Raw genomic sequence first — 13,130 nt, 5'->3', positions numbered from 1 at the left:
TTTAATGTACTCTTTGCTGAATCACCCTGTATATATATCAAAATAAACTGAATGTGTATAAGCACATTAATTACACACACACACACTGAAGCCTCGCTAATTCGATATCATTGGGGCACTGACTCAATTGAATTAGCACAAAATATTTAATTATCTCAATGTATTAAAATTACCCCACAAAAGAGAAAAATACCAGAAAATGCAGTTAAAGTTTAGCAATCATTATACTGGACACATCTCCAGCCACCTCATATGTACTGTATATATGTATACATACATGGGTACCTTGTTATTCACACAAGACAGGTTCCAGAAACACCAACAATATAATTTTCAGTCTCCATAAAGCTACCTTTGAATGGTTATCCTGACATATGTGCTAAACCAATCAGAATTTAAAAAGATATTCTTGTGATGTTTACTTTCTATCAACAGATGTGCACCCCTCCTGCAACTGGTGATGTATATGCTACAAGTGTACCTGCTGTCCTCCCGCACCTTCCTCTCACAACAGATGCAAAATACACCTGTAGTGAGCAGTCCCCACAGTCTAGTAGGAGGAAACAACAATAATGCTCCTCAAGCTTTGGAAGAAGAAAGGGAAAAGCTGCGAGGTGCTCTTGTCCTCACTCAGGAGAGCAGCGCTGTGCAGATTCTGCTGGAGGCCTGTTTAATGAAGGACTACGAGAAGGTGGGCAGAATTTCTGTAAGTGGAATTCCTTTTGTTGTCCTCATGGCCTGTCAGACTACAACAAAGGCTTAACAGGATTAAGCTGGAAACATTCATGGTGCAAAATAAGGTGAAACGATAAATCACTTACTGTATTTTACGGAATATAAGACACGGGCATATAAGATGCAGCCCTCATTTCAACAGGGAATATTTAGGAATTTTTTTTTTAGTGTCTTGAGGCATTGAATATTTACTCCTTCTAATATGGAACATCATTCAGTAAGTCTGTAGCTAATAGTATAACTTGATCTTTTCCCTCTTGTGGCAATAGTGTTCTTAAAATGAGGGTAGAATACCATAAACTCAAAGTGTTAGCACCGTCCTTGTTGATATGTTATTACCAAGTGGTTGTTGTTACTCTTTGTACTAAGATGTCCATACTATAGTAAGCACTGCAAAAAACAAAATGGCAACTGTATATTGTACTAGTCTTCGTTGGATGCTGATAGATGGAGTCACGTGCTAGTGAGACTATTAACAAATTGTGATGGCTGTCAGCATTATTCATCGTGATCATCATAATTTCAAGTTTCTTTTAAAAGCTAAAGCATGTTTCCTAATAAAAATACAGTTATATGATAAATGTGGCAGATATGACATTAATAGATAGTAATGCTTATAAGAGTTTAGAAACAGTTACTGATTAGGTCTGAAGAATTGGATGCCGTACAGATGATAATCGTCTCGGGTTATTCATACAACATTTAAAATTTACAATAATCCCCTTTTTAATTAAATGAAAGTAATAATAATATAATAAGAATACAAGTATTATGTTTACGTAAACAATATTATTTTTATTCCGGAGTCGTGCTAGGTAAATATAGCTTACTGGATACAGCATCTGGGGGATTCATTAGCCTGCGGGGAGACCTGCAACTTCACATATTGGACACAGGGTGATTTTTTTAGCCACCATGTTTTTGTTTTTTTTAAATAGTGCATCTTTTATTCCGTAAAAAATGGTATTTGCATATTAATTCACTAAACAAAGCTTTTGTCTATACGGTACAGGGGACCCCCAATTTCGCTGATTTTTAGTTTGCGGTTCTCGGTTATTCGTGGATGACACTCTGGATGTACCTAAGAATGTCTGTGGGTAGTTTTAAAGTTGCAGGCATTTTTGTGGCTGGGACAGGGAGCCATTCATTCTAGAGACAGTAATTTCCTTTACCTGTATTGTAAATATATTTGTGTAGACACACACACACAACACATACAAATAGATAATAATTGGAAAATCCTCTCACAAATAATCAGAAACAAATTTACTAAAAATGTGACAGTCTACCCTCAAGTCCGTTCTCTATTACAGTACTTTATTAATAGAGCACAGACTTAATGGTAGACTCACTTTTAATAAATTTGTTTCTGATTATTTGTGAGAGGATTTTCCAATTATTATTTATTTGTATGTGTTTTGTGTGTGTGTGTGTGTCTACACACACACACACACACACACACATGCATATACAATACTACAGGTAAAAGAAATAATTGTCCCAAGGGCAAACACAAAGGGAATATACATTTTTTTGCGCACAAGTAAAAATGTAAACACCCCCCCCCCTCTCCCCCAATTGGCGATTCGCAGCCATATTGAGAACCTAACCCCTGCGAATTTGGGGGCCCCCTGTACTGCATATCACTAAATTATCTTTTTGTAAGGAATGGTTTAATTGTCTTGGAACCATCTTAAATTAGACCTGAGTACTGTAATAGGCTAGTGTTAGAAAGGTGTTATTAATTGTAATATTTTACTGATGGGAATTAACACAGCCTAGAAGCTCCATTCTATTGTTAGAATCCCAAATTAACTTTTAGCAAGCTTTGTGCATGATTGTTTTATTCTGTTTGGGTCAATTGTTGTGAAAGTTCAATTACAATAAGTAGACTATTTTGTAGTGTACACTTGAGAGATGAAGTGACTGCCTTAGTTATTGGCTTGCCCACAAAGGTATAATTTTTAGCTTACCTCACAAAGTATGAAAGAGATATGATGTGCCTGGAGTGTACTAATGCCTCGTATGTTTAAGTCCGTCATGTTTCAGTAAACCTTTACCCAAGTCATTATACAGTATATTTACACAATGCAGGAAAATTTGATTGGCTTTAAACAACACATATTGTTTATTTGTGTAAAGATATCTTATTATGCATATTTTTAAAGACAGCCATTTATTCAACTCCACTCTAGATCTTTATTTGTTTCTTTGCTGCCATGACAGTTGGTAAGTTCTCACCTCACACTCTTTCTATCTATCTTTGCATTGTAAATTTTTTCCAGATGTGTGACAACCTGATAGGCACAATTTTTATGGATTTTTCTTTACAGGGCAGTTTTTAGTTTAGATGTGTGGTGGGAGTGTCACTGGTCCTTGTGCTTTGTGGTCTGGGCATTCCTAACTACTTGATCTAGAATAACAAGAAACTTTTTCTTTGTGATTAGTTCATCCACTCAAAAATACTATGTAGGGGCTCATGGAATTAGTTTGTCAGTTTGTAGACATGGTCAGGATTACAGTAATTATCTTTCTACTGGAGATGATGTTTTGTCTGTTACAAAAGGCATTTAATTTGAATTTCCAAGCCCTGTACAGTAAACCCTTCCAATGCCAGATTAATTCATGTAAGCTTCATTGGGAGGGTTCCTTTTTACTGTTTCCTCTGTGTATACTGGATATAAAATGATGCATTATGTTATATATTTTACAACATTCTTGACCATCAAACTGCACATCTTATATAGAAATTCACCTTACCTTAATATACCCTATATATATATATATATATATATATATATATATATATATATATATATATATATATATATATATATATATATATATATATATATATATATATATATATATATATATATATATATATATATATATATATATATATATATATATATATATATATATACACACACATATATATACACACATATATATACACATATATATATACAACCCTCGCTTTACGCGATCCCACTTTACGCGTTTCCACGTTTACGCGGTACCCTGCCGAACACGGAATGCTCACTTTCCGCGGTGTGTGTACCCTTTTACGAGGAGAGCGGCGCGAGCAGGAGCGCACAAGGTCGCCCGGTCATCAAAACATTACCGAGTTCTTCACCCGCCACCCACCACAGCCAGCCGAAGTCAGTGATAGTGATAATGATAGTGAGGATATGGACTTATATGGACTTTGAGGGGTTTGACAAAGAGGCCCTGCAAGCCTCTGTGGTGGATAGTGATACAATTGAAACAAGTGATACAGGTGAGGGCCAATAATCTGCCCTCTGCCTCGGAACCAACCCCCCATCCCCGTGTGCCCAGCCATCTTTTCTACTAATGTAAGTGTTAAAAAACCTAATATTATTGATATTTCTCTTAATTATTGATTGTGTGTGCATACCATCATAAAATTAAGAAGTTATTTTTACTACAACGTAGGTAGTGTGTCTGAAAAAGTGGAGTTTGGGGGTCGGTCCGGTCTCTATTTCAATTAATCCCATATGTTATGTTGTTCACTTTACGCGTTTCTCACTTTACGCCATTTATTGGCATTTGTACATCACCATCAACTGAAAAACTGTCCATTCAGCTGAAAAATACCTGTATACTTCCTTCACAACCTTTTATTTCTATATATGGAATAAGTGTTCTCTATATCAGCTATATCTATATACGTACTGTATTTCATTATTTTGTTTCCTTATGCCAGTTATGTACTTACAGTACAGTATATCTTTTCTTTTTCACTCTTGGCAACAAGTGCAGCAGAAAGTCTTCTCTCATTTGCTGTTATTCTTTCTGTGTTGTGTTGTGCCATATCATGCTGTGATGTGCCCCATTCATAGTACAACACCCCATTAGATCTGTTTCTTTTAGCTCTACTATTTCACACAACATTACACTTTACTTTAGTAGTGCATTTATCTAACTTTTCTTTTTAATATAGGAAAGCTAAATTAAGTAGAACTGGAGATATTTCTTTTTGGTTTTAATTATCAGTAAGTTCAGTCAGTAAAAATAAAAGACTAGACAGTTATGTTATATCCTTGCTCCACAGCTTCACATGGATAAGGAGATGGCTTCAAGTTGCTTCTAAGAGATCTTTTGGGAAAGTTTTGTTCGTTGATTGATTGTACAGGTATTGGGTAAATGTGAGGCATGTAGTGAGTAAATTAGTTGTAGCATTGTTGGGTAACATTAAGTGTACAACTTTATTATCCTAATTTAAAATTATTATTTTTATCTGTTCTGTACAGCACAGGGGTAATGGCAATTTTTTTCCAGTAACCAGTAAGGTGGCCATAATCAAGACCCAAAACAAAATTGTACCTAATTTGAAATTTTCATTGATATTACAGGATGGTGCTGGAGCTCTGGCTCTTCAGGAGATAAGAAGTATTGTGTGTTCATACATCCATCAAGCATTCCTCAAGGATACAACTTTAGCCAAGTTGGTCCACTTTCAGGTATGTTTGCAGATGTACTGTACATAATACATCTAATTCCACCTCTGGTGGAAAGTGGAAAATAGTTTCCTGCTGTCTGTGTAAGAAAGGTGTTGACAGCAACTCAATAATACAGTATACTCTTGATTTAACGGAATCCGATATAACGAACTCTCGATTTAGCGGAAGGAATTTTTTCCATTATTTTTCACTCGATTTATTGAACTAGTTCGCTAAATCGAGATTCATTCTGTTAATACACACTCTTTTGACTTTCTTCCCCACACCGCTTCCTTTCCTAGACTTCTGAGAGACTTTCGGCATGATGTCTATGGCAGTAGTTAGTTGACAGAGAGGTAGCAGTGAACAACACACGTGTTGGCGGCAGGACACAGACTGAGCAGATGTAAACAAACACCAAGAGGCAGAATTTAACGGAATCACGCTCAATTTCGTGAACTAGTTCGCTAAATCGAACGAAAATAATGGAAATTCGATTTAGCATAAATTTTGATATGACGGAAAGGGGTGGCTCGAATTACTGTAGTTCGTTAAATCGAGAAATTACTGTATATACAGTTAGTGTGGAAGGTGGGTACACAAAAGGTGTAGTGATGTAAATGGCAGACTGCAGGATGTTACTGACTTTAGGTGTTCTATATGTACAGGGCTTTAGAGGTTCAAAGAAATGTTTATATCTGCTTTGTTGATTTGGAAAAAGCTTTGATAAAGTAAAGCACAATAAACTTATAGAGATCTTGGGAAAATAGGCATTAATGAAGGAGATATTAGACTTTTAAAGAATCTTTACTGGCTACAGGAGGCTGCAGTGTTAGTAAATAATGAACTTACTAATTGGTTCAAAATTAGACAGGGAGTAAGACATGGCTGTGTTCTATCTCCAGTATTGTTTGATATATACAATATTCAGAATTCTTAATGAGAAAAGTTATAAGTGATAATGAAGGACTAAAAGTTAATGATAAAGTACAGGCATCCTCTGAGGTACGGAAGGGTTCCGTTCCAGAAATCTTTTTCTGTATCATGGAATTCCATAACTCAGGACCATTTTTCCCATTGACTCACATTATGTAAGTTGAGATATGTTCCCAAGGAAAAAATTTTCTTTCAAAAAACATAATACAAGCACATATATGAATGAAAATAAACAGTTTTAAACACACATACAATGATTCATTCATGATATATCATAGCAATAAATAAACACACCTGAATTTAACTCACCAGAAATGATGTTGAGTGCTGCATGAGGTGGTGAAGTGAGGTGAGGCAATTGGAGTTACCTCTTTAAAACATGTTTAATATCCAATGTAATTTCTTTATGGAATCTTTTAGCACTACTGCTTTCACTTGAATTTGATGGCCTTTTTCCACTCATCTTGAATAAGGGTACCGGTGTACACAGTAACACTGATGCAAAACTGAGCACAAGCTGGAGAACAAATTCAAACTAAGCAGAGCCATTGTTGTTGTGCTGGCTGCTTGGTAGGTGCTGTCTTGTAGCAACCACCAAGAATCCACATGAAATAAATTTTATAATTTTAGTGAAATTTTTTGTTGTATATCGCAATTTTTTTATTTTTTTATTTTTTTTATTTAATAAATTAACCCAAATTCCAGAAGGGCGAATACAGTCCTGAACACAGACTCATAACTGAACACAAAATGGGGAAGAATATTAACTGAACAGTACTATTGTTGTTGTGCTGAGGAGGTGAGCCGCCCTCTAACCGTCTTGCAGCAACCACCCAGAATCCACACAAAATAAATTTTAAAATTTTCGTGACTTTCTTTGTTATCTATCGCGATTTTTTTGTTTGAAAAATGAACAAATTCACCAAAATTCCGTAAGGGACAACTTTTTTGCCGTATCCCAAATTTTTGGGTCATAATTTCAAAATTCCTTAAGTCTTTCTTCACCCAAACTGTACATTTATACTACAGTGGTCCCTCGGTTAATGAACACAATTCGTTCCAGAAGGTCATTCGTTAACCGAAAATTTTGTCAACCGAATCCATTGTTTCAATGGGATATTGGGTAATTGGTTCCAGCTCACTGAAAAGTACATACAAAGTAAAAAAAAAAATGCAGTAAAGTACACTTACTTTGAGGTGTGTATGTAGAAGGCTCCTGGTTGATGATGATGGGAATTAGAAGTGGGGATGGAGGAGAAGGGAGAAGAGAAGGAAGTGGGGATAGAGGAGAAATCATCTTTCAGGGAAACATGCTTGATGCAGTCATTTCACCAATAAAATACTAAGTTCACTAGGTGTAATTCAAGATTATTTTCTTTAAATCAACACTGCACTGCGCTATATATTATCAATATGTTAACTAAAGTTCAGAATGACCAATAATTTCATTGAAAAATGCAAAAATATTCAAGACACCAACAAAATAGATGCTCTCTCCCTGGTTTCAAAACTCAACTGACGCCTTGTGACGGACTCACGCATCTGATGGACTCACAACAAACTAGTTCCCTGTACTGCATATATTATCAATACGTTAAATAAATGTTAAAATGACTAATAATTTTAATATAAAACATGCAAAAATATTAAAGAGCACAACTTTATTGATATTTACTCCATTGGAAATGAATGCAAACATAGAACAGGTTACTGAATTGACAGAGTACCCCATCAGCTGATGCTCACAACAAAATGTGATTTCATTAATCAAATTTTTGTTCGTTAGCCGAATTGAAGATTCTTATGGAAGGTAATTCGTTAATCGAACCGTTTGTTAACCGAGGGACCACTGTGCTGTTATTATTACTGGCAGATTAATGTACTAAATTTTATTATGGCTCCAGTAGCTGTGTTTATGAAATTTACACAATACTGTACAGTACTTTTAATCCATGTTAATAGTTAACAACCTGTCAGGTGCACCTTATGGTATAATCCTTTATACATATAAGATTTTTTTAAGGTATATTCATCAAACATGCTTAAAGTCTGTACATTAAACATAATTCTTAATTTGCATTTGCGACATTAATAATCATGTTTATCTTTTTATTATGACTTAGGGTTACCCCGGAGAGTTACTCGGTCCAGTGGTACGAGGAGTCCCATCTATGCATATCGCAATTGGTCTTAACTGGATCCCAGAACTTCTCCAGCTGCCAGACTTGGACAAACAGTTGTTTGCTGTTGAGTTAACTTCTCATTTGGCTCTCCAGAATGCCATGCCATCTACACTCAGCATATCACGACTAGGAATTAACACCATGGCTACACTTCTCTCAGGCAAGTGTTGGATAGGATTTTATTCATGATTTGGAAACTTGAGTATATGTTTATGTTGATCCTTCTGGGTAAGGGATAAGAAAATTTTTATTTATTGTACCTGGTGTTGTATAACTGAAAATGGCATTCACCTCTAACTATTAAAAATGTCTGCTTATTCTCTCTCTTTTTTTTTCTCATGCCTGTGGGGACACACTTGTAATGAACACTGATGATTGGTTGTTGTGTTTAATGTGTCATGACCACCTACCATTTCTTCATTTGTTATGAGTCTCACTGTTAGCCTTTCAGTGCTTAGAATACTGTACAAGAATAAGTTCAGGGACCACAAAATAAGGGAAAACTTTGTGTTTTATATTACTGTGACTGGATGAAGAAAAGCGTTAAGTGATGATATGATATTGTAGGCTTTCTTAGAAATATATAGTGTATAGTGTATATGAGGCTGTGCGGACCATAATTTTGTAAACGCAAAAACAAAAACAAAAAATGGTTAAACTTTGGAGAATGGAACTCACTACCGTGCAGCATATCTCTTGAACTATTGTAATTGAGATAGCACAATCATTCTTGTTGTAACAAATTGCAGCTTACATGCATAAGATTATGTTGCAATAGTCATGTAATGACAATTTTGTTGTAATTATTAGTAATCATGAAAATGATCATAACCTTGACAATTTAGAGGCATTAGATTTAGATGAAACTTGAATATTTTGATATAGGATACTCATGTACATTATAAATAATCATGATCAGTTTTGAAAAGGTCCAAGAGTTTATAGTGATCACCATAATTATCACCTTAACTGTGCTTTCTGGCAAAAAATTTATGTAGTTGTTGTAAATAAAGATATGGTAATACTGTACAAACAAAGATTATTGCATGCAAAGTAATGTACACGCACACAAGATCACATTCAGGTGTAACATACAGTATGCATTTTCTCCACATGCCCAAACCTCAGCCCACCTTTATGCAATACCTTGCCAATACTCTTCATATCCAACTACCCTTTTAGTTGTGAACAGGGTTTCCTATCTCTCAATATCAGATTACACATCCATCTCACCACTCGCCATTCTCATATCAGTTCACTCAAGCCTATGTACTGTATGTCATCCTCATTAACTGTCCATGTTTCATTGCCATACAACTCGCCTTCCAAGCAAAGGGAAGGTCCTCTCATTGTCAGTAAAGGCATCAGTTCCCTAAAGTTCTTCCAGTCACTTTGACTCTTACAACTGAATTAGCTTCAGCACCCCCTCCAGCATCGATCATATCACCCAGGTAGCAGAACTTGTTGATACAACCCAGGGTTATACTGTCTGCCCAATATTGAGCATTTCCTGCCTTGCTAAGGTCACATGGTTACCTGTACATACAGGACACTTAAAGTCAGCAACATCCTGCATCTTCACCATCTACTTCACTGCACTTCTTGGCTGCCCACTTTCCACACATTCACTTCACATTATGTGTCCATTTTCCACTTTCCACCACAGGTCCCTCATCCACACCATGAATCTTTTCTTTATCTTTTCCCACATTCACTCTCATACTCTTTTACTCCATTCTATCCTTCCATTTCTTAAATTTCACCACAACCTCTTCCAAACTATCTCCTATCAATACTAAGTCATCAGCATATAACAACTCCCAGAGTAAACCAGTCCCAATTTTTCAAAATACAGAGTAGTCCTTATAACACCTTGATAAACAGAAGGGGTCTTAAGACAGACCCTTGATGTATCTCTACTGTCACCCGAGATTCCTCACTTTCCTCACCATTTACTCTCACAGAGTTTCTTGAGCTCTCATACAGTGTCATAACTGCTCAAGCAAGACACTCTTCTGCACTACCTGTCAAATGTTTTTTCCAAGTCTACAAACACAAAATACAGCTTTCTCTCCTTCCCTAGATATTTCTCCTGTAGTTGCCTGGCCATAAATATTGCCTCTGTATTTCCCCTGCCTGGCATGAACCCAGGTTACATTTCATTTATGTTCACTCTCTCCCTTATCAATTTCCCAGTCACTCTTTCCACAACTTTTTAAACCTGGTTTAACAGTTTCCCTTGTAAGTATTCACAGTCATGCTTTCAGCCCATCAGCTGGAGCAGTACATTCCCTCCTAATTTCATTAATCAGCTCAGTGACCATCGTCAAGCCAGCATCGTCTGAAGCTTTCAACATTCTGGCAACTATTACAGAGTTACCAGCTGCCTTTCCATTCTTCATTTTGTATTTTTCTCTCTTTCACTCATTCTTTTTAAACCCTTGGGTATGGTCCCTGTTCTGGCTCAGCTGCTCCTAAGCTGCCCTCATTTCAGTCAAACTCCTGATTCAGCTGAGGATTGTAGTATTTTCTCTAAGCACCTTAAATTCCTCATTATCAATAACTACAGTATTCCTGTAAGTAATTTGGTATGTCTTATTTCATACAGTTCTTGGTGAAGAAGAGAGAATTATGATCATGGAAGCATCACTTCCATCATTGGTGGGTATTGGCAGAGCATTTCCGGCACTTACAGATGATCTCGTGCACTTACTGGTCATGTATGGCCGGGTATCTACTGCTCAGTCTGCTCTCTCGGCAGCACCAGCTCCCAAATCTATTGGTAAGTGACTTTAGAAGTGATTTTGTCTTAACTTATTTTATTTCATTCAAATTTTTTATTTATTTATTTATTTTATTATTATTTTATTTATATATTTATTATTATTATTATTATTATTATTATTATTATTATTATTATTTATTTATTATTTTTGTTTTTGTGGTGACTAATATACATTGGTCCCTCGATTAACTAACACAATTCGTTCCACAGAGTTGTTCTTTAACCGAATCTATTATTTCAATGGGTAATTGGTTCCAACTCACAGGAAAAGTACATACAAAGTACTGTACTGTATACCTGTATACTGGTAATAGAATGAACAAAACATTAAATGTAAACTAAATACAGTACTGTACTGTACAGTATACTGTACTGTATAATAATAAATAAAAAACAATAGAATACTATATTTTAACTTACTTTGAGGTGTGTATGTCGTATTCCTGGCAGCTTTGCTTACATATCAAACAGCTGATTGTAGAGGTAGGCGATGATGACATGCCATATTCTTTACAGAGTGCGTTGGTTCTAATGCCTTCTTCATGTTTCATAATAATTTCTGCGCTGTATATTATCAATATGTGAACTAAATTTCAGAATGACCAATAATTTTAATGTAAAAATGCAAAAATATTCAAGAGACCAACAAACTGGATGTTTGCTCCACTGTAAACAAAGTTACCGTAAGCTGAGAAGGATTGGTGGGTGATTCGATCAGCTGATTGACACACAAAAACTGTTCCCTGTACTGTATATATTATCAGTGTGTTAACTAAATTAGAATAACCAATAATTTTAATATAAAAAAAATGCAACAATATTCAAGAGCACAACTTTCTTGATATTTACTCCACTGGAAACGAATGTAAACATAGAACCAATTACTGTTTTGGCGGACTAGCCGATCAGCTGATGCGCACAGCAAAGCGTGTTTCTCATAAGGCTTTCGTTAATCGAAGTTTTGTTCGTTAATGGAACTGAAAATCCTTATGGGAGCTAATTCGTTAACCGAGATTTCGTTAATTGAACCGTTCGTTAATCGAGTGACCACTGTATACAATAATTGTAATCATGTCCGGTGGAGAGATACCCTGGTCTTGGTGGAAATTATCCGTTATACTTTTATATTAAATTGTCCAGAAATTTATATATGTGTAGTCTCCTGGTGCAGCCACAAAAAAGGAAAAGACAATTCCAAATATCCCACGTTTTTTATACAGACTTGAGACACAAAATCTACCTCATGCTGTAAACAAACTAATCTGTGGTTCACTTCATGAGACATTTGTTGTGTTCATGTTGACAACTATTAGAATATTAGGTATGAAGCCAAAGTGTTTATCCTCAGGGGAGAGGACAATTATTTACTCTCTTTTTAATGCATATACATTTGCTTCAATTTTCAGCATTTTTAGACACACTTGATGAGGAGACAAAAGATTCAGCAGAGCACAAGATGGATTATGAAGAGACTCTGCCTCCAGGTAGTCTCTCACCCCAGACTCTCCGCAAGCACCTGGTTCGCAAGGTTCCTCGTGAAGACAGTCTTTATGCCCGGATAATAGCGGCCTTTAGGAAGATCGTAGCAGAGAGCTCGATGACCCATAATTTATATTAAAATTGAAGTTTGTTTTTATTATACTGTAGTTATATTTGATGTACAAAACAATACATAACATAATTTTATATTAGTTGGTCTAGGAAAACTTGAGAGTTTTGTTATATGCTTAATGTAAAGAAAGGCTTTTGTTTTTAATGACCATGTATTTGTATGTGAAATATAAAGTGTAGGAAAGAAATGTTTGTTATTTACTAGGCTGATATTTCTTGTGATTCTCAGGTAACTGTACACTTTGTGAAAGTGGGTCCCATGTCAGAGGGCCTGTGTGGGCCAATGTGGACAATAAGCTAATTAATAAGCATTTGGTACATAATCATCATCATCATTTTACGGCTATTTTTCATGCTTTTGTTGGTTAACCCTTAAGCCCCGGGTTAGGGTGCTACTGGCAGTACCCCTCACGG

General features: G+C 35.8%; 1 protein-coding gene across 3 annotated transcripts in view; it reads left to right on the top strand.

Moving 5' to 3' along the window:
• The window catches only part of LOC121877272 (integrator complex subunit 2-like), a 35,236-nt gene extending 22,332 nt beyond the window's left edge, over positions 1 to 12,904 (top strand). For 2 of the 3 annotated variants that reach the window (XM_042382942.1, XM_042382941.1), the window contains exons 16-20: positions 436 to 706; positions 5,115 to 5,222; positions 8,261 to 8,480; positions 10,929 to 11,102; positions 12,512 to 12,904. In XM_042382942.1, the coding sequence (XP_042238876.1) occupies positions 436 to 706; positions 5,115 to 5,222; positions 8,261 to 8,480; positions 10,929 to 11,102; positions 12,512 to 12,723 (985 nt within the window). In that variant the 3' untranslated portion in view covers positions 12,724 to 12,904. The remainder of the gene's footprint in view (positions 1 to 435; positions 707 to 5,114; positions 5,223 to 8,260; positions 8,481 to 10,928; positions 11,103 to 12,511) is intronic. The other variant, XM_042382943.1, reaches the window with a different exon arrangement.
• The last annotated feature ends 226 nt before the right edge of the window (positions 12,905 to 13,130 follow it).

This window comes from Homarus americanus, unplaced genomic scaffold (genome assembly GCF_018991925.1).
Source record: "Homarus americanus isolate GMGI-L3 unplaced genomic scaffold, GMGI_Hamer_2.0 scaffold367, whole genome shotgun sequence".
Taxonomy (NCBI): domain Eukaryota; kingdom Metazoa; phylum Arthropoda; class Malacostraca; order Decapoda; family Nephropidae; genus Homarus; species Homarus americanus.
This window is presented reverse-complemented; position numbering and strand designations above follow the sequence as displayed.